Source organism: Ambystoma mexicanum, chromosome 3q, assembly GCF_040938575.1.
Source record: "Ambystoma mexicanum isolate Mex_15411 chromosome 3q, UKY_AmexF1_1, whole genome shotgun sequence".
In the NCBI taxonomy this organism is placed as follows: Eukaryota; Metazoa; Chordata; class Amphibia; order Caudata; family Ambystomatidae; genus Ambystoma; species Ambystoma mexicanum.
Window position 1 is genome coordinate 782270286 of NC_090926.1, and position 22957 is coordinate 782293242.

At 46.7% G+C, this 22957-nt stretch overlaps 1 protein-coding gene across 3 annotated transcripts in view; it reads right to left on the minus strand.

Moving 5' to 3' along the window:
- Positions 1 to 314: 314 nt before the first annotated feature.
- The window catches only part of LOC138582988 (monocarboxylate transporter 6-like), an 863635-nt gene continuing 840992 nt past the window's right edge, over positions 315 to 22957 (minus strand). For all 3 annotated transcript variants that reach the window (XM_069654831.1, XM_069654832.1, XM_069654830.1), the window contains 4 exons: positions 10509 to 22242; positions 2463 to 2633; positions 1436 to 1581; positions 315 to 549 (listed from right to left, as the gene is read on the minus strand). In XM_069654831.1, the coding sequence (XP_069510932.1) occupies positions 22010 to 22242 (233 nt within the window). In that variant the 3' untranslated portion in view covers positions 315 to 549; positions 1436 to 1581; positions 2463 to 2633; positions 10509 to 22009. The remainder of the gene's footprint in view (positions 550 to 1435; positions 1582 to 2462; positions 2634 to 10508; positions 22243 to 22957) is intronic.

Sequence of the window (22957 nt, forward strand, 5' to 3'; positions counted from 1 at the left end):
CACAAAACTACAACCGCCCCCTCCCATGTCACAAACCAACCTGTAAACTCCCTAATTTCAATTCTCACCTCTAGCCAACAGGGCCTCACACCCAAAATTACAAAGCACTGCATTGAAACACACACTTCCAGTGACCTAAACAGAATCTGTTAAAGGTCTACCTGCATGACAGACTGCCGCCAGTCACTTCACCCAATATCACTGAGAGCAGCCAACATTATTATGATAGTAAAATACTGCAGCTATACATTGTTGATATTTTATTATAGTATTGCTGTGGCTATAAGATGTCTTCAATCAAACATAGGCTCAGAAAGTGTTCAAAAAATGTTTTATTTAACAAATGCAGTTTAAAGGCATAGCTGTATTCTATAAGAATAAATCAGTTTGCAAAAATACAAACGAATAATCATCGATCCTGCATTTCGAAAGGCGGTGTCTTCTTTAGGCCTCTTCTGGCATTGCAGATTTTGGTGGCAAGCTTCCTTCTCATCACCTGGCTGTCCATAGTAGGCCAACTGTTAGCCTTGCAGACGGATCTCAGAAATTCTACAAAAAAAAGAAAGAATATATGAATATAAATGGACATCAGAATAGGCATTGTTAAATTACTTATTGTAGAATAAATACAGGATTAACAAATGTTAAAATGTCAACCTACAAATGTGTCACTACATTTAAATGCATTTGTACACAACGGTTGAAACAGGCTTAAAAGATAGATTTGAACTGAAAATGAATCATGGTTTTCTGTGGCTGCATTCAGAAGATTTATGGTCTTTAATGGTCAAAGGGGTTAATATGTCTTTGAGGAGATGTTGAGCCAGGCACTGAGTCGGTGGGGATGGGAGACAGGACAATCATGCAGAAACAAGATTGACAGATTCATTGTGTAGATACAACAGTTTGACTTTTAAATTAGAAACTATCACACAGTTAGAAATAGAAAGCATAAGTGGATGTGGGGAAATAGTCTTTTAAACCCTTTGCTAATTAACATAACCAGAAGGTCCGGAAACACATGACCCTAGATATACCAAAGCACACCTTGCTTACATGGGTGACCCAACGCCTCCTGCCTGAAAACCATGCATCACTGATTTGTTACATACTCGAATGGACTAACAAATATACAACACCCCAAAGATAATACCCACTCCCTGCCTTTAATTACCCCTATTCTGCTTGGAAACCAGGAATGGCCAATGTGCAATGAATGTGAGGGACAGGTTTTAAAATGTATTAGAAACAAATGATTTATTAGTCTAGAATAGAATTTGTTCATGCAGTAGCGAATTGATACACCAACAGCTCTCGCGTAACAGCCACCATCTATTTATGGTGTCCATTCAATGCGGAAAAGGTACTCTCAAAATTAAGTAAGTTAACTACAGTTTTTAAATTGGGAACGGTTCTGTTATGAGGGGAATATCACCTTCTGTTGTGTGGATGATCCAGTTTCCATTCCCAACGACTTCTCCACCGATTCTGGTAATGAATCGGTCCTGGTAAGCGCCGCCAGTGATGCCTGCAAATGATGTATTGCCAACTGATTGTGTCTTTGCGTGGCTTGTAACTGTTCTACAATTTAAAAAAAAACAAAAAAAACAAAAAACAAAAGTTAAAGGCACCTACTTTCTGGCCATCAGACTAACTAACAGCGTAGACAAGAACAATAAGGCAAATTGCGCAGGATATCACACTGCGGTAACAGTGGGAGAAGACACAATTACAACTTGGTCCACTGCCCCTACCAGTGAGCAATGGTGTCAGGTGGAGATCCAGCCCAGGGAGTAACAGGAAGGAGAACCTGAGAACCAGCCAGGAAGTCGGATGGGCGCCCTGACCCTGCCCAGAGAGTCAGTTGAGGGCTATCGGGTGTCACTGAAACTATTGGAATAGAGTACACCTAGGGGGGAATGTCATAAAAGGAGGGACACAAAGCATGCAGATGTTTGGTTATTTGCCCACTTATTGACTGGCCATGGCCATGCTAATCCCCATAGCCATTTACACCCAGATCCTGCGCTTGCCCCAAAATACCTTCTCATGGGAACTCTTTGAGCTTGTATTAATCAAGCCATCCCATCAAACGGTGCACTCAAAGTGCCTGCCAGTGTTTTTTTCAAAGCAGTCTTCTGAGCGTTAATAACTTAATTGGAGTAGTAAACCCACTACTGGTGTAATAGAAATGTCTTAACCAGGTCTGCCTTCAGCCACTCGATTTAGAACTGGTGCAGCAAACTTGCTGCTTCAGCTAGTTCACACTGAGACAAGTTGTGAGGTGAATAGCCAGTGCTGTGACCAGTGTAGTGCGGAACAGAGCTCCAACATTGGGCTCTTCGCTTATGTCTTGCTAGTCTCAGTTGGCAAGAGTGAACCCCCATGTGTCAGTGCGCTCTCACCGTTCCTGCCCTTGCCATTACGCTCATTGTACTCCAATCCCAACAGGCCCAACTCACCTTCACAATATATATTAGATGATTGTAGCAGTTTTCCAGGAAGTTGAAGAAAAGTTTCTTGAGAAAGAGCCGGACGTTCAATGCAGAGTGCCTTTCTCTCGTCGTCGCCTTGGCCTCTTGCTTTTTCTTTGGGGCCCTTTGAACCTCCATCTCATGGCTGTAGTTCTTGAACTGAATGACCCAGATTCAGAAAAACAGTAATCTTCAGTTTTGAAAACGGTGATCAGACATTCTAATCCCTCGAGACCAAAGTAAAACTTCCGCTTTTTGGTGCCTTCCTGTTAAGGACAGACAGCCCTGAGGAATGAGCAATCCCCCGAAAAAGCCACTAGGACAATCTTCTTGTGCTCGTAACACCATTAAAAGAGATTTCCTTTGCCAAGAAAATGTTTTAAATCAGTGTATATGTGTATTTTAGCACCATGCGGCCCCCCCTTTGTGTGGTGAATGAGTAACTGTATGAAAATATTTAAGTGCTGCACTCATTCCCAGCAACAATAAAAGCATTCAAGCCTGTGTGTGTACTACATATTGGCTTGTTTATTTGAGCGGTTTTACTCCACACTAGTTGACCTAAGATGGAAGTTCAAATTGAAATATAAAGACACTGAAACTGTGCACCATCTCTCCCAACATACTCTCCATCTCCCTTCACCCCCAAATGGCCTCTCCTCCTCGACTGCCCCACCAGCCCCTTCCCCGTCAACTACTCCCATCCACTCTTTGCCACTTAACTGTGAAATGCCCCACCTCATTCATCCCCTACCTGCTCCCTCTCCCTCAACTGCACACCTTCTCTCCTAACAGCCTCTCCAAGTGCATCCTTTTCCATCAACTACCCCACCACCCCCTAACTGCCCCTTTCTCCCTCAACAGCTGCACCACCCCCTTCTCCAACTGCCTCCTCCTCCATCAACTACTCCCAGCCACCATTCACCCCAACTACCCCCTTATCCATCAAATGCTCCACCCTCAACTGCCCACAGGACCCTACTGCCTTTTCCCCCCTCTACTGGCCCCACATCTCATTCTCCAACTGATGTTTGGGGAGAAGGGTGGTGGGTGCAGGTAAGGGAGAACCCTTACCTGCTCCCACCACCCTTCTCCCCAAACTGCCCCACACACCTTCTCCCTTCAAATGCCCCACCACTTCTCCAACTGCCACATCCTCTGCTCCCTATCTGCCCCCATCCTGTTCTCCCCATTTTGCACAAATGCCCGAAACCGCCCCCCCCCTTCAACTGCCCCCAGGCCCTTCGGCCTCAATTGCTCCCCACCCCTTCTCCATAAAATTCCCCCTTTTCCTTTAACTGCCCACTTCTCCCATCGGACTCATACACCCTTCTATCACACACCACGTCTCTCCCAACTACCCCATCCCCCTTCACTGCAGTTACTCCATTAACTGCCCCGCCCCTTCAACTGCTCCATTCCATTCCCCCCAATTGTCCCTTCTCCCTCAATTGCTCCCCACCCCATTTCCTTTCATTACTGTCTTCTCTCCCAACTGCCCTGCCCCTTCACCCACAACTGCCCCTTCTACCTCAACTGCCCGATTTCGCCTCCAACAGATCCCACCCCCTCTCACTCAAATGCCCCAACCCCATTCAATTGCCCCAGCCCCTTCTCTCCAAGTGCCCAACTTCCTCAACTGCCCCACCACCTCCTTCTTCAATTGCCCCTTCTCCGTCAACTGCCGAACCATCCCATCTCCTCCTACTGCCCCACCCCCTTCTCTCCAACTGCCCCTTCTCTCTCAACAGCCCCCTCCTCCCCCAACTGTGCAATATCTCTCCTAACAGCTAAGACGCAGACCCAGTCCCAGGCGCAAAGGGGAGGGATACAGGTCAATGGAGCAAGAGAGTCAGAGAGGGGAGAACACAAAGCCATGTGTGGGAGTAAGGGGGAGGAGGGGACCCAACCGGAACGCAGGTAGCAAAATGGCCGGGGAGAGGGGGTTAGAATAAGCCCAGGCAGCAAGGGAGCATTTCATAATGCAATAACTGAATGTTTTGAAAAATAAGAGATTTTGCATTCCTTAAATTGCAACGAGACGCGCATGAAAAGAGAAGTCGGGTGCCTTCACCTCACACTCAGCCAAAAATGCTCTCCGGCAAGCCAGTGACCACCCCAGGCCTTATGCAGAGACCCCCCCACCCACCACTTAGACACTAAGGCATGGACTTTGCAAACTGCAACAATACCTCAGAGAAGGCCTATTCGTTCAGCTTCCAGGCCCCCCTGAACAGCACAAACAGCACCAAGGAACAACCCCACACACACACACACACTCGCCCCTACATTCCCACACATTCAGACCTACCCAGAGACACACCCAGACCCCTCAAACATCTCCACACACTCGTCACCAGTCCCCCAAACACACAGTCCCCACAAACACAGCACCACCTCACCCTCACACAGCACACCCTACACACACAGCAGTAGGCCCCCCACACTCAGACCCACCACTCACACTCAGCACCCAGCAATCACCCACACTCTGCATCCACCCTCCACTATTCTTCTCTAACTGTCCCCCTTTTTCCTGAAATTGCCCTCATCCCTCTTGTCCTCCAACTGCACCCCACCCCTAACCGCCAGAACCTCCATTAACCCACTGCCCCCCATCAAGGACTTCCCCCGCCCTTAGCCCTCCCCCTCAAGGACTCCCCACACTTAGGCCTCCTTGCCCTAAAGCCTCTGCCCAGCCTCTTCTCTCAAAAGACTTTGACTGCATTAACCCACCTACCCTCCAATGACACCCCAAACCTTAACGCCCCCCATGTCTCTCCTGCCCTTAAACATCCCCAAATGCACTCCTGCCCCTATCCACACCCAAACTACTCCTGTGCCCTTAACCCCAAGACTCCCTCACCACCCACGTTTTGTTATACCCGTTCTACCCATGAACCCCCTCGTAATCTTGTCACAATACTTCCAAACTCTTAACCCGCAACCCAAAAGACACCCTCCCCATGTATAACCCTCTCCGCTCCAAAGACTTCCACCCAGCTCTTATGCCTCAGATCCCAAAGATTTCCACTGAACTTAACCCATGTCCCCGCCAAAGACTTACACCAAACTCTTAATCCCCCACACCAAGCACTTCTACCCACTCATAACCATCACCCCAAGGTCTCCCCTCACCCCCTTATCCCTTAGTCAAAGAATTCACTCCCCTTTAATAGAACCACCCTTGGACTTACCACCTTAACCCCATACCCAAGGTCTGTTTCCCCACACTCAGGTGCACCCCCAACCACCCCACCCAGCCCAAAGGACGGTTGTCCCCTCGCTACACTTGGCCCCAAGGATGCCCCCATCACTACACTGTACCCCAAGGATGCCCACCATCACTACACTCGGCCCAAGGACACCCCCATCACTACACTCGGCCCCAAGGATGCCCCCTAACAACACTTGGTCCCAAGGACGCCCCCTAACAACACTTGGTCCCAAGGACGCGCCCCATCACTACACTTGGCCCCAAGGACGCCCCATCACTACACTCGGCCCCAAGGATGCCCCCCCATCACCACATTCAGCCCCAAGGATGCCCCCTCACAACACTCAGCCCCAAGGACGCCCCCCCATCACTACACTCAGCCCCAAGGACACATGCATGAGCCAAAACATTTGGCTTTGTCAATGCTTTTGACAGGACTTTAGCTAAAAGAACAGACGCCAGCAAACACACGCACAGCTTATAAATCGAATGGGTGAAGGTACAATTAGTTAAGGCATTTTTATTACTTTATGAGCTCATTTATAGTGGCAGGTCAACCAGTATAAAGAAATAAAAACACCCACATGCTGTGGGTCCCTCCACACGTGTCCTACTTACTATGTACTCCACTGCAATAACTTCTGTTTAGCAAAAATAAAAAAAGCACTGTGTACAAAAAAGTGCTGCACACTGAGAACTGTGAAAACAGCAAGAGAAGGGACTGGGATGCAACATTTTGTAAAAATATGCGGCCGTTTAAAATTAATATTGTCCAGAAACAATAGTGGAAGCCGAGTGGAAGATATACCAGATGCACACAGCAACAGGACTTCGAAACACGGCCACGTACACCGTCCTAGCCGCAAAGGTGGCTTGCAGTGGTCAAAGTAAGTGGCTCGCTGAGGCGATCACAGATAGTGTAACATGGAATGGAAACGAGAAATTGACTAGGCAGAAATAATAATTGCTCACTAAAGCAGGCACGCTTTCATGTTTCACATACACGCCTGCAGATGCTGTCTTTGCCGCGTGGACACTTCCAACAACAAAGGCAGCACGACCTGCCTCCTAAATCAACATTCTTGAATGTCCGGGTATTTCAATCCTCCCTCACGCTCCGTTCCTCGGCTATAGTCAGTTCGCCAGGCCTCAGAAGAGGCCCGTGAGAGCCTTCCTTCTCTGCCTGCCTGACTGAGCTACTCAGCTGGCTTGGATGCCTTTTCCCGCGTCTCCCCTCCATGTTTGTGGCGTGATCCGCCATTGCGTCCAGAGAGACGAGATCCGACCCTGCAGTCCCCAGCGTAGGTTGCAAAACCCTCACGCTGACATAAACAAGGGTGCCCTCAAACGTGTGCACTCTCACCTACCTTTTGTGCTATTTATCCACTTTTATTTTGGTTCCCAGCACGAGCACGACCACCATATATTCTTCCGCCGCCATTGCTGCTTACAGCAGCTGTGCCCCCAGGTCCGAGAAAATAAAAAAAAGCTGCATGTCCCTCCAAGACAAGCCCAAAACAAGCCACTCCCAACAAAATAACCAGCTAGAAAGAGCGCACACTTAAAATGACGTGGTTAGGTCTCAAAAGTAACAAATTCAACAGAATAGCATAACTATACATAGAACAGTGTTTTAAAATAAAAAATATTTTACTATAATCTGCTGCTCACCCAGCATATATAACCCCACTCTCCAAAGAAACACTTTTTTTAAAAAAACACCCTTTGTTATAAGCAGCACAGTTAAATGAAATTCTCTTTATTAACTAGCTGCACGCATGGACGTCATTTAGGGGTCGCAACTGCGACCCCCGAGGTCTCTCTTGCTACCCCTGTAGTCTCCCTTGCTACCCCTAAAAAATAAAAATCGAAAAAAGTTTTTTTGAATGTTTTTTTTTTAAAAACAGACTCGGGCTGTGGCCAGCAGCATGTGGCTCTGTTTCTGGAGTGGCTGGTTTTCTGATAGCTATAGCTGGTAAGATAGCTCTGTGGGTTGAGTGCCGGCTGCTGCAAAGTGTGTGCGATTTGCAGGTTCGACTCCCAGCAAGGTCAACGCAGCCTTTCATCCTGCTGAGGTTGATAAATGAGTACCAACACAGGTTGGGTGATATTGTATGTATATTTGTTCTATATGAAGCACTTAAACATAGGTGCTATATAATAACACATCATTATTGTTTGGCCTTGGGCATCTGCATGCATTCACAGTGATTTGTTAATATGGGCCTATACTCACTGATATTAACGATACATATGGTGATCCATTCTTGTATGAAATGTATATCACTTTACAGTGATAGCGTAACCCATATTTTTCATAGTGTGCTTAGAAACAATGCTATGTGATGCCACTTCCTGTTTTATCGAATGGTGAAATGTCATGTTCCATAGCTTCCTGTGATGTCACTTCTGGGTGGGGTCAAATTATATCACTTCCTGTGAGGTCATCAGATGTTAAGGGTCATGTGATGTGCTACCCCAGGCATTTTGGTGAAATGACGTCCCTGGCTGCACACCTCTATCAAACAATGACTAAAAGTAAGTGATATTATTATCACAAAATACATTTTGTTGTGTGTCTTGAAAGCACATTTACAAACCCAATGGAGATTAAGCTCATATTACTTTGCCTTTGGGTACTTACAGCTTTCCAGTGAAAACGGGGAGTCTCTGTGTTAGGGAGAATTCTCTTATAAGGCTAATTTCCCAAACCTAGTGAGTCCCCCAACAGCTTTGCTGGATTTCTGGGGGTTGTTTTTTCTCCTGCTAAGCGTGAGACTGTTTTCCTCCCACTCTTAGGCTTGATTTGAGGTATGTCTTTGACTTAGTGTGTGTTCATGGGCTATGGGGTAGCCTTTTTACTCCATAGGGCATAATCTGTTTTGTATGTGTGTTACTGGAACTTCAGAAGTCGCCACAGGACCTAAGAAATCCGAAAGGGAAGAAGCTGAGCCATCTGCAACGACAACACCACTGGTGAAGCCCTGCTGCAACAAACTCACCACTTTCCCAACGACAAGAGAAGATCTTCTGCTGGAGAGTCTTCTTCCTTTGAGCTGGTAGGATCAACCAGTTCGCCCTTTTCGCTTCCAAAGACGTCTCTTGGTCGAATCGCCCGTGCCCAGCACGCCGGCGGCCGGATAGCCAAGCTTCACAACTTTGACCGCGAATAAAAGTAACGCACTTTTTAATCGAGAACTCTGCGGCTGGTTTCATCCGTGGGCAGTGCAATGACTCCAAGTTTCCTCCTCGATGAGATCCTCTCTTCCCCTGGTCAGAACAATGAACTCCAACCACTGCCAGGAAAAACTGCCACTGCTGGAGCTTCCTCTCTCTTTAAGGTACTGTGTCCTGCCTGGCCTCCCTTTCAACGGATTGCTAAAGGCGACCCTTACATCCTTGGCTTTCCAACTGGGTTGGCTCCAGACCTTCTAACTTTACTTCTTGAATCACCCCCACCTCTTTTGAACACTCTGCAAAGACTTTTTAGTACAGCTTAAACTGTGTGATCTTGGGCACATTTCACTTTGCTCCATTTAAAGTGGGCCTGGCCTATGAACTTTTGCTCTACAGTATACACTGCCTTTATTCTCTTGCTCGGAGCTTCTAAAAGTGTTGGGAACCGTGTTGTTTTATGCTCTGCCTTTTCTCTCCCTTTAAACTTAACTATTGGAGTGCCATCTAGGCTACGCGCTCACATCTGTGTTAATAAATAGTGGTGCTGTACCCCTGACTTGTCTGATAGTTACCAAGGGAGGTGTTTATACTTTACTTGACTGTGTTTTAACTTGATTTTGATTGAGAGTGCTAGTGTATTGCCTAAAGTGTGTTTTAAATAAATAACTATATACTTTTAATACAAAGCTCAGGTCAGTGTCTGTTTGCTCTACTGTGTTTTTGACCATATTGTGTATACTCTGCATACTGCCCTGCTCTTCTTGAGAGAAGTCTGACTGCTCAGCCACAGCTACCAGGTAAATCTGGGTAGTGCAGACTGTTAACGATTGGGTTTACTGCTTACTCCTGTAGTCTTAATCTTTTTGCAGTGTTCCCTGAGAGAACTGCACAGGATTCTGCCTAACACTCTGCCACCCTGCACGGGCGGCGCTGGGTTAGCCCATGGACACAGAAGGCGATATTTAAACACCTGTTCACAAGTAATTTAGGGTCGACTGTGCAATCTGCAACACTATGATGAAAACTTTTAGAGTCATCCTGGCCAATGGGGATTCCGGGATGTGAACTATAGCACTACCTCCATCATTCTGAGCTAGGACTGTAACCTGACTGTGGGCAGGCAGATCCACAGGATTACTGGGAGAATTCCCTGCCCTTTCTTCCATTTATCGCTCAAGCATGCTGCAAGGAACCGTAGCCTCCACCCCAACATGCTTGTGAGATCAAAGGAACAACCTTCTAGGCCGAAGTTCATTAGTATTAAGGAATGAAAATGACAATGAATCATAAAAGCAAAAAGAATGCGCGTCCACAGTGTATGCAGGAAGGAATTGATAGCTGGCACAGAAGCACATCGTATTCCACAATTGCTTTGCATGCAGCATACAGAAACCGATTACACGCGCAGCCCGCGATGAACAGTTACATCGCATACACCGAGGAGCACTTAATATTAGTCACACTTGCACACGGGGGCTGCGTGGATGATGGCGGCCATCGCTCGAAATGATCAAAAACACCTCTGTTTGTGGGGGGGGGGGTAGTGCTTACCAGACAAACAGGAAACAGGCACAACGAGATGTTGCTGCAAAATTCCAAAATAGAAAGAACAAATCAAGCGCACCAGCAGCTAAATATACCTGCCGCTGCACGGCATGGAGTCCTTCTTCCTCCATGATTGTCTTCATCAGCTTCGTCATCACGTAGGCATCCTACGTGAAAAAACGTCCCTACGTCATGACGCCTTAAAGGCATTTCAGAAAGTGTTGGCAAACTTGTAAACAAACACACAATGCTCTCTGGTCTCATATGGACTTTATTTATGTGCTATTACTAATGAAAGCAACATAAGGCCGCCTTTTAGCAGAATCTCAGTTTCAGTTTCCAGGCAGCATATCAGGTGAGTGCATCGATCCAGCTCTGTGAATTCTAAATGCATTTTGTGCGCCATTGAAAAACTCTGTATTCATGCAGCAACTTGACCAGCATGGCAGCTGCGTTTGACTTTTTTGGGTGGCTTTCATGTGTGTGCAATGTTTTTTTATGCTGGGTCTCAAGCTTTCCCTTATTGCCACATTGGGCATTTTGAGGGTGCTCAGGCCTGCTTGGATGGCAAAGGTTTCTCTCCCATGGAGCGCATGCTTATGTTTAGGCCTCATGGCTTCCATTTTCACCCAACATAGTGTCAAGCTTTACCCTTGCCACATTGGGGATTTTGAGGGTGCTAGGTGCCTGCTTTTGACTGGATGGCAAAGGATTCTCACCCAGGGGGTGCATGATATTTTTAGGCCTCATGACTTCCATTTGGGATGGGTTCTATAGTTAGTCTGGCCATTCACAACTTGTTTTACCCCTTCTTCCATTAAGTGCTGCTAGTATTTTTACGGTGCGTTTCCCTTATTTGTTCCATAGGGCCAAATATGTGTTGGGGACATTTGTGACCAGTCACTTTTTACTGCAAGAAAACTATTTCTGTGGCATGTATGCTTTTGTGATTCCTGGTCAATGGTTTAGCACTTTTACATTGGGTGTTGCAATTTAAATGATCATATCCATATTATGCTTTTTACATGCAATTAAAAAGAATGCCAAAAAGGTGTGCTTAGCAAAGCATTAAAAAATCATTCAGCACAAGTGCAACTAAGCAAAAGCTGAATGACAATCAGTATTAGTCTGCAAATCATCCAACAAACTCTGTGATGCTCTGAAGTAATCAGTAAGCCATCCCCAAATCATCAAGAAATGTTTCATGGCGATGCTCTTCAAGTAATCAGTAGGTCATCCCAGAATCATCCCCAAATCATCAGGGACAAACATGTTTTGGCTCTTCAAGTAATCAGCAGGTCATCCCAGAATCATCTGGAGCAAACCAGTTGATGCTCCTGAAGTAATCGGCAGGTCATCCCAGAATCATCCCCAAATCATCATGGTGATGCTCTTGAAGTAATCGGCAAGTCATCCTCAAGTCATCAGGAACAAAGAGTTTTCTAAAATAGGGATGATGCTGGAATCATCAGTAAGTCATCTAAGCTCATCCCCAAATCATCACCCACCATTCTGAGACATTTGCTGATGACTTTAACAGTCTGATGACTTCTGATGATGTGGAAATGACTTCTAATGTAGTTCGATGATCATCGGATGACTTCAGGATGGTCTCTTAAGTCATCCTTTTAGACCTGGGTAACGATCTAACCACCAGATGCATCCCCATTATAGTAGAGCGGATGTGTAGGGGGTTGGGTAAAGCACTATAGGATTTGGGGGAGACAGGGAGACAAAGGCAGAAATAGTGCAGTATGGGCTGGCTTGGAAGCCTAGGAAGGCATAACGCATTGGAACTGAGGTACCCCTGGAGCACAACCCGGCAAGCCTGATAATACTGGGGGCCAGAAGGCAGCAAACTGAATTACAGGACAGGAGCTAAGTGGAGACGCTCCCAGAGCCCCAACCCTGCCCACGGGCTATAATTGTTTTCCCTCCCCCCTGAACATTGGTCGGAACGGGACCAGGAAGCAAAATAAAGAAAAGGCAAAAAAGGAGGAACATAGTGGACATCAGAGCTTGAAGAGTGGAGCCCGTATAAGGAAACGTACTAAGGGCCACTAACCCATTGCAGGATTGAAAGCGACGACACTGGTGCTACTGGAAGGACGCCCTGAAGTAGTCTACACACTGGAAGGAGTGCTATACTACGACTATCACTGGAACGCCAGGCAGAAGAATCCAGGGCTACACTGGAAAGGGGGCAACAGACAGAAAAAGAAAAGTATGTGGTCGAGGACCGACCTGTACGTCCACAGAGCCCGATAGCACAATTTGAACGTAGCCCTGAAAAAGCTCACGGTCAAGATGGTTAAGGGTCAACAAAAGATGGAAAAATATACAGAAACAAAAGACAAGTTGCAAAAAAAAAGCCGGACCGGACCATGGAGGAAGGTGTGACAGGAGGGGCCAGAGGAGGAGTGAGCCTGATGCACTAATGGAGGTGATATAAGCGACCAGAGCCTCCCTTGAAGGAAGCATTAAGGAGATAGGGGTGGATGTCTCCCTAGTGAGAGCTGTTCTTCGCAAGATGTGCGAACGGGTCACGAAAGTAGAACAGAGGGTCAGTACAGTGGAAGACGACATCCAGATCCTCAAAAATCAGGTGTGAGGCCTAGTGGGAGCAAACAGAATCTTGGAGACAAGAACGGAGGACGCAGAGGGCCACTCTAGATGGTGCAATATTCGACTGGTCGGGGTGCTGGAGAGAGAAGAAGGCCCCAGTGTGGAAAACCTAATCCTGAAAGTGCTGGGGTCAAAGGACTGTCCAAATTTTTCACAGGGGAGAGTGCACACAGGGTGCCGGGTAGACCCCCACCACCAGGCGCCCCAACAAGAGTAATGGTGGCCAAAATTATGAACTTTCAGGATCGGGACGCTACACTACAAGAAGCCCGCAAGATAGGATTCTACGAAATTGGGAATACGAAACTGTGCATCTTTCTGGACTTTACGCTGGAAGTACAACGACAAAGGAGAACATATGACGCAGTGAGGCGCCGACTCTGAGAACTGAGCTAAAAATACATTATGTTTTTCCCCGGCTAAATTGAGTGTTATCAGGGGGAAAGTCATGGTTCTTTACATCCCTGAAAGAGGTGTGGGATTGGCTAGACACTTTATCGCAAAGTGGGGATTCACAAAACGGAGGGGGCACAGGGGGAACACAATCCGGTGCAAGGGACTGAAGGCAGATGGAGGTGTTGAAATATGTATGAGGGGAGTCATTGGGTATAGTCACCTAGGCATAAATGAGAGGAATGAAGGAGGGATGAACTATACAGGCGGGGTAAGCGGGCCAAGGTGGAACCCCCCCACTTAGACAACACCATTGGCTACTGCCCACGAGGTGCGGAGAAAAGGTGGGATATGCTAGTCAAGGGGTCTACATGTTGGGAGTGGTGGGATGGAACCCGAAGGGGAGACACCCAAGGAACACAGTTGGGGAATTTGAGGGAGGGAGGGGGGAGTGGGAAGCTGTGGGGGGGAGTTGGGATTGATGATACAAAGTTGGGGATGGGTATTATCTGGGGTATCGTTGAGGGGCAGGGAGGAAGTGAGGGGCCTTTGGAGAGACCAAACAACGCAAGGCACAATTCTGGAAAAAGGGTGATGAGACAGGAATGACAATATAACATGAAAACTGGAGCGACCGAGGAAAGGTCTGAGGGGAGGAGGGGGAGAACTGAGAGAATAAGGCCCTGGGGGAGGGGGACAGGATACATTTCTGGCCACTAAGATGGCAGAGGTGGGAGGGCAGAAAATCGGAACTTGAATGTCCAAGGGCTAGGTTCAAGACAAAAGAAACGAAGGGTGGGAGAATTTCTGAAACGGCATGAGGTACAGAGGCACATTCGAAGATGGGGCGTTTAATAATGAGATACGCAAGGGGATTGAAAATTCTTTTGAGTTAAATGAGGGAGCAGTGATGTCAATGGAGGTGCTCTGGGAGGCTTTCAAGGCAAACATAAGGGGGACGTGCCTCTCCACAACGGTGGGGATGAGGAACAGACTACAGGAAACATTACGAAGGATGGAGGGGCAGGTGGCAGAGTTGGACAGGGAAGCAGCGAAGGGAATCCAGGTAGGGGACAAATTGGCGCAGAACCTTGAGCTTTGCCACAAAACCCTGGCAGACTTGGCACACTTTGATAATAGCAAGCAGGATGTCCTACTACACAGGGAGGTTGATAAAGCAGGGAAGCTATTAGCCTGGTTGATAAGTAGGGAAAGTCGAGACATGTGATAACCCAGATCAGAACTAAATCGGGTGAAATAGTGGGCACCCAGGAACGGATCAATGAAGCCTTCGCAGAATTCTATGAGGAGCTGTATACAAGCGAAAAGGGATATGTGGAAATAGATGTGGAAGATCTGATGGACACGGTTCGGCTACCAAAACTAGGGGGGACATGAGGGATGAACTGGGGGCCCCAACAGAAGAGGGAGACATCAGGGGGGCAGTGCGCACCATGAATAAAGGCACAGCCCCTGGTAGTGATGTGTTTCCCATAAAATTGTATTCTGAGTTTATAGACCTCTTAGCCCCAAAACTCAAGAAGGTATACGATGAGGCATTTGAGAAGGGGAACCTCCCGGAATCCATCAGGGAAGCCATAATAACGGTGATTGTAAAGGAGGGGAAGGACCCATTGGATTGTATGTCATACCAACCCATATCCTTATTGAACATTGATGGGAACATCTTGGGAAACATTCTGGCAGCCAGAATGGTGAAGGTAGCTCCAAAATTGGTCCACTCAGATCAATGTGGGTTTATCAGGGGCAGAAATACGACCAGTAACATTACTCGCCTCCACCATGTCATGGATCACGTAAAATCTCAGAAACAGGGCATGGCGATTGCCTCCTTTGATGCCATGAAAGTGTTTGACTTGCTGCAGTGGAAATGGCTATTCAGAGTGTTGAAAGAATTCGGGTTTGGGGAAAAGATCTTTAAGTGGCTGGGCCTGCTATATAATAAACCGATGGCGATGGTACGGGCTAATTGACTGGGTATCCGAGAAATGGGAACTAAGCAGGGGGACACGACATGGATGTGTGACGTCCCCAATATTATTTGCCCTGGCCCTGGAGCCCCTGGCAGAGTTTCTACGGCAATAAAGGGCAGAGGAGGGGATAGACATGGGGGGTGTGAGGCATATAGTATCACTATATCCGGATGATCTGCTTCGATATGTAACCAACCCATGGGAGAATCTGCAAATGCTAATAGAAGTATTAACGAATTTTTGACATATGTCTGGTTTTTGGATCAATGAGGAAAAATCTATTCTGTTCCCCCTGGGTGGGCTACGGGAATGTCATGTGAAAGACCTACGAATGATTCGGATAAAATGGGAGATGGAGTCGTTTAAATATCTGGGTATACAAATAATCCACGAGATGGAAAAAACCTTGCACACAACATGGGAAGGGCGTTATCGAGGATAGGGGACTCAGTACAATTTTCAAAGGACCTACCACTTTCCCTGATGGGTAGGGTGGCACTATGCAAAATAGTGATCCTACCTAGATGTTTTATTTCTTCACCAATATACCATATGTGGCTAAAGAAAACGTCTTTAAAATGCTGGATAGTACAGTGGGGGAACTATTATGGAATACAGGGAGGAGGAGAGTGTCCTTGACAATATTACGTAGATCTAGAGCGGAAGGAGGGCTGGGCCTACCTGACTACGGGAAATACTTTATAGCAGCGCAGCAACAATCAGTGTTAGAATGGGGACAACCAGGGGGGAAGCCAGGGGGGCTGGTTGGGAGCCTGCCACCACACCGGAGGGGGGTTGATTTGTTGTGGAACCCAATGGGGAATAAGAGGACTTCAATCGTGTTTGAGGCAGTTAGGGATACCTGGAAGAAGTATAGTCAGAAGAAAGGGCATGGAGGGTTTTATGGTGGGTATCTACCATGGGGGGTGGACCAGAAACTACGGCAAGCAATAGGGAGAGCAGGGATACAGAGGCTCCAAGAAAATGGATGTGAGGTGGTAAGGTACCTGTTTGAGGGAGGGAAACTACTGACCTTTGCAGAATGGTGCACAAAGTTTGACTTGCCAAGGGGCTTGTTTTTGGCATACGGAGCAGTAGTCTGTAGACTGGCGGAAATATGGGACAGAATTCCTGAGGAACCGGAAGAGACTCCACTGTTGTAGGTACTATTGGAACAAGCGTGTGGTACAGCTGGGGGTTCCTCCAAGGCGGGTAGAAACACAAAGTACGGAACAAGATGATATGGTTCCTATTAATATTAGCCAAACACTGAATGGCTATCGCATGGAAACAGCCACAGGGTCCAGCGATAACATTGTTGCAGGCAGATGCCCGCAGATGGGGGATTGCTGAATTGGCGACATTACAGGAAACAGGGGGTGACGTAGAGGGGAAAGAAGTAACGTTATACTGGCTTATTACTGGCATTATTTGAATGACTTATCAAAATCTAATGATCTGAAACCACCATGAGACATTAGCCGAGGGAGTAGCATGGAGTTGAGGGGAAGGGTACAGGAAGGTATGTCAAGGCTAAGGATGCTCCTCGAGGGTAAGAGGCCAAGAAGTGCTGATCACTACAAGGAAGAGGAGGGGTGGGAGGAGGCCTCTCTGGATTAATCTAGAATGAGAACAAGGGGGGAGGTGGGAGGGAAACGTTGAACTCATCTATATTTTCTGTTGGTTATTATGAAAAATGTAAATAAAAAGTGTTTTTAAAAAAAGTGTGTGCTATTGCCAGCTTTTATGACACAGATGAGGGTGGACCAGCGCCTTACAGAAGATGGAAGTGGGAAGGATAAAGGGGTATGCCAGGAGGTCTGAGCAGGGGGCTCCTGTTTGATGGTCCTGTAATGGCATAGCTGGTGCTGCTTTTGAGAGACCTGGGACGCTAGACATGATAAAAAGACTGACATGTGGCTTCGGCTGTCTCAGCTCAACGGAAGCTGTGTGGGATGGGACACAGAGGGTTGGTGCGGGAGGTAGGGGGACGAGCACAGCTTCTCACAGTAACGGTTGCAGAAATTGTGATTGAACCTGTAGCCAGCAAGAGCTGGGAACATGTGGGGCATGTAAAGGAACAGAAATGGCCACTCTGAAACGTCTCCTGGTATGGCATTCGTGATGATGTGTTTGAGCGCGGATATTGGCAGGTGCCCCGACTGCTCTGATACTGGCAGCTATTTGCTTTGTATTATGGATTTTTAAGATGATAAACTTAATTTGGATGATATTTTATAGTGATTGCAATTAAATATATTTTTATATTTAAATTGTATATTGATTTGTCTTGTGTAAACCAATTCACAATAAAAGAAAATAACACCCATTTATCTTTGTGGTGTTTAATCTTAAATATAGCTATCTTTGTATTGCCATCTGCAGGTGCATTGGACTGAGAGCTGTTTGGGTGCGGTGGATAACCAGGTTTATTGGAGCCGAGTAGATATAAGAATGGAGATGAATAATCTTAGATACACGTGTGCTAATATGGAGGTGCACTGGTTGAGCTGTGATGGGGCTGATGATTGGAGTGTATTCAAAAACCTGTGTGTGCGCTAAGGATGAAGGCGCATTGGCAAAAGTATGCTGGGAATTAGGACAGAGGTGCACTGGGAAAGCTGAACACGAGCAGAAGATGAAGGCGTATCTCGGGACCTATGTGTGGGTTCCGGGTGCAGGTGGGGACTGACTGTGGGGCATTGGCAGGGATCTGTGCTGGTGTGGGATGAAGGTGTATTGGCAGAGCTCCGTAGGGGTTTCGGGGTGAGGCTGCACTACTGAATGCAGGAGGAAGGTGCAGTGGGCAGACCACTGCCATCTCAGTTATGCGTCGGATTCGAGGTGTACTGGCAGAGCTTTGCCTGTTCTTGGGGTGAAGGTTGACTGTCAGAGCATTCCTGGGATCAGACGTTATGGAGGGTCCGCGTGGATGAGCACTGGAGGGTAGTTGGCACAAGCTGTAGGTGCATTTACAGAGCTACGGTGAGGCTTGGGCTCGAGAAGTATTGGCAGAGCTCTGAATGGTTCAGGGCAGTGGTGTACTGGCACATCTCTGCCGGGGCTCAGGGTGGGAGTGCAATGGTAGGGCTGTCTGCAAGGGCCTAGGACAGAGGTAGATGCATTGGCCAAGTGCTGCAGTGCTCATTGGGGGCTCTGTCAATGCACCCTCATTCTGAGTTAGACGGGACTCTAAGGAATATGGATAGGCAGACATCTGTGGGGGCCCAGAAGACAGTGACCATGTAACACTTCTGTAATAGAGCATGTGCCCAACCCCAGGTGCCTCTATTGCCGAACCTGGGACACTCAAGGAGAGCCATGATGGGCAAGGAGAAAAGGTTACATTTGGGATCCGTCGGCGAATACATTGTTGCCTGCAGGTAGATTGGCTACAGCAAGAGCTTCATTTAGTGCGACAGAGAGGGGTACATTGAATAATGGGATTCTATTAGTCTGCACTGCAGGGCCTTCATTGGGTACTACTTGGGCATGATTGTGTAGGCCCTGTAGGGAAGGGTGCTTTCCTTGGCACTGCATAGCCTATTTTAAGAACTGCAAAGTGGCCAAAAGGTGGCATGTGCGCTTTATAATACAAAATAAATAAATAGAAGTAACAGCATCAGTGAGTTTATTTGGCACTGCAGGACTTTCAGTTGGTTCTGCAGAAGCATTGTTTGGTCCGATGTAAGTTTACTTTATTATTGCCGCACCTTCATTTGGTGCTACTAGCAGCTTTACCCTGTAAAGCAGGGAGCCTCCGCTCATCCTGTAGGATGTTTATTTTGGTAATCCACGTTAAGAGCTTAATTAAGTTCCAAATACATGTTATACTACATAAGGTTCATTTAGTCTCGCAATACCTTGATTAAGAAATGGAGGCGTTCACCTGGTACTACAGGGACTTCATTTGGTATCACTTGAGGTGTGTTTGGTATGGAAGGAAGCTTGATTTGATTCTACAGAAGCCTTATTTGGGCTGCAGCTGTTCATTCTGTAACATAGCACATTTGGTATGTCATGAGCTTCATTTGGAATCTTTGGTACAGCAGGATCTTCATTTAGTCATGGCCTTGGCGCAGTGCTGAAGGGGCTTCATTTGGTACTACCCAAGATGCGCTTGGTACTGCAGGTATCTCAGCACTTGAGGTCACGGTTAGTCGGTGCAGGTCAGCCCTGGATCTACTTCGTGCCCCACTAAAGGGGCAAAAGGGTAGTGCAACCAGTGATAGTGCCGCACCTCTCTACTGTCATTCCATGGGGAAGGCTCCTTGCACAACCAGACACCGGCTCGGCCCAACATACTGCTATACTATAGTGAGATCTGGGGAGTGATGGCAGAAGAGGAGGGGCTCCTTCACAGTACCCCACAAGGGATGCTAAGTGCAGTAGCTGATGCAGACCTCTGGAAGAGGGGCATGACACGGATGGTCGTTTGGTGAAATGTCCTCCTCCAGTTTAAGAGGATAATGTTGACAGTACTTTGGTGAAATGTCTTATTGTTTTGGACAATCTGACTGGTAGTAGTTTGGTGGGATGAGCTCGTCCATTTTGAGACAATAATGCCGTTGGTGGCTTGGTGAAATGTCATCCGCATGCTTGAGACAATGATACTGCTGGAGACTTGGTGAAACGTCTTACTAATAGCTTAAGCACAGGGCATCAGTGATGGCTTTGATAAAATGTCTTTCTACGCATATGAAACAATGACAATGTATCTTACTCCGGTTTAAATCTAATAACACTGATGGTCGCTGTGGTGGACCTTCTTGTCCCATCAACTGACTGAGTCAATGACTGTGGCTTATGGAAACTTGTTGATGTTTAGCTCAGGCAGCGTTTCACATATGAGTTCCGCCTTTGACTGGTATAGGTTTTTTGTGTCCACACACCTGATAAAGTGTCTGAGGTCAGGACTATTTATCTGAGATTGTCCGATGTCATTTGTTTGTAGGGTACCAATGGCAAAGATGGTTGCACAGTTAGGTGCCAGAAGAGTCAGGATATTAAGTCAATGTAGGTGATATATTTATACCCAGAATACTGTAGGATGCATAAGCAAGCAAGAACTTTAAATGTGGGTTGGCACTGCTCCATGGGTTTTGCATGTATGAGCATCTGTGTTGTCTGGAGATTCTCTAAGACGTCAAACTGGTTATGTTCACCTAAGATCATAAAACCTGACCAGAGTGGCTTGGAGTATGGGGGTTGTAGCTTTGCGCACCCAAGCACATGCCCAAATGGTAATCTGGGCAAAGGGAGCACCATCAACTGGCACGTCTCCCGAATGGAAAGATGCATCATCTCCATTGAATGGAGGTACTTTGTGGGTCATCTTATGTTGATCGGAAATGTGTGTGGTGTATGTGACTGAAAAGTGGGGAATGCAGCTGTGCCAAACATATAAAGCTTGAATTTGGGTCATGGTCGAAACCCCTATTGAGATGTCCTAAACCGAAGGAATAATTGGAGGATTACAATAGAAAATCGGACATTTTTGACCAAACATGAATGCCAAATGCGGATTGGACACTACACATGAGGATTACGTGAGAGATATGGTCACCTGAGTGGGAGGGGCCAGCAAGATTCACCCATGAACCAACTGAACCTAAGGCTGTAGAGGTACTTTCTGTGGTAGGAAGCGGGGTGCCAGCTGCCAGCCATTTGTTAGAGGCATGTTGTGCTTTGTGTGTCTTGTGGGGGTTCACTTTTTGCCTCTTGGGATTGAGCGGTGGGCATCCTCCTATGGTCCAGTGGCCCTAGTCTGTCACACCATGGATTACAAACAGAAGGTTCATGATTCTGTTGATGTGTAGAAATGGCCTGAGGTGAAGGGGCCACTGAATCTCAACATGTGACCTGATCACTTGCCAACCAATACCCAAAACCCATCCTCCTGCCCAATAGTAGTGAAATGACCCTGCTCTTGCATGTGTGTAGCATCACTAAGTTTGGTTGAGCTTCAATGTCCTGCACTACGTGTCAAGACCAGAGGTGGTGGTGGTGCCTTGGGAAAACGTCTTCTTGTTGTTTGAGACAATAACATCAGTGGTGGCTTGGAGAAATGTTGTCCTTCAGTTTAATAGGAATACACTAGTGGCGGCTGGTGAAATGTCCACTTGTTGTACACTGGTTGTGGCTTCATCAAATGACCTTTCTTTGGATTGAGACAATTTAATTGGATGTGTTTTTATAAAGTTTGTTCTTTCGTTTTGAGATGAAGTGATTGAGGTATGTTCATGAAAAGCCTTCTGCTGGTTTGAGATGATGACATCTTGGATTGATTCATGTTAAAGGCCTTATTCTATATGTGGACAATGACACGGATGATGTCTTTGATTAAAAGTTGTCTTCTGTTTTAAGATGATGACACTGATAGATTTCTGAAATGTCTTTCTCCACACATAACTAACAATAATTCATGGTTGCTGAGGTGGGAGACCTCATAAACCTAAAATCGGGTAGCAGTCCCTGATTGAGCATTGTCCATGGAGTGGGCGAGACGACCATCTGACCATCTCACCTTGGCCACTTGGTGTGCTCGTTACTGCCTTTCCTCTGAGTACTCATTCCATATCACCTCAGATAGTCGTGAGGAAGATCACTTCTGGAGGATTCTGATGGACCTCGTCTGTTTTTTTTGGTTCACCCATTAGGGGTTCCATCTTGGCCAGTTTGGCTGTTTCCTGGAGTTTTGCTTCTTTCCTTTTGAGGGCAAAGGCTGACAGGCCCAAGAAGAGAGCAGCCGAGCAGCCGTTGACGGTGATGGCGTAGAAGATGTAGCGATAATGTCCAGTGAAATCGACCAGCAGCCCTGTACATGAGTTAGGAAAACAGAATCAATATCCATAACACTAAAAACTGCACCCATACAAAATGCTGCAAACACATGAAATGAAAGCGTGATATGCACTGACACCCACTATAAACTACTATGCCCCCCCCTAAACACGCTTCCAAAGGAAATGCCACAAAAGGATTTGCTTCAAAACGACATATTACATTTAATTAAGTTCGTTAAAACAAGTTAACCATTATACCCTGTGTAAATAAAACCAGTGGGATAATAATACATACACATTTATTAAGTTAAATGAACATCATCAAACCAAGGTAATTATTGCTATTGAATTACAGCTGGAACATGCTAATGGGAGTCCATAGAAAAACAGTTTACCAAAGTTTGTGTTTTAATTAAAACCTTCTTTAAACATGCTCTTGGGCTTATGTAATAAGTCAATTTCCTTGGATGGTATAGGGATGTTCATAGAGAACATTATTTCTTTTGAAAGACAATTTTTTGAGGTAGTTCCTAAATGTGAGTCTGGAAGGGCACAAGTGAGCCCTGGCTTCCTTTGAGTTTGTGGCCACCATCATGGCCCTGCGTCAATTTGCTTGCCCGATTGATGAAGACAACAAAGACACATGCAGACCTGTCACATTAGCCTGTCAGTGCTAGGTTGAACATATGCATACAGGCAGCCCACAGATCTCTGTGGATCACCCGGGTTTGTGTGCATAACCAAAGG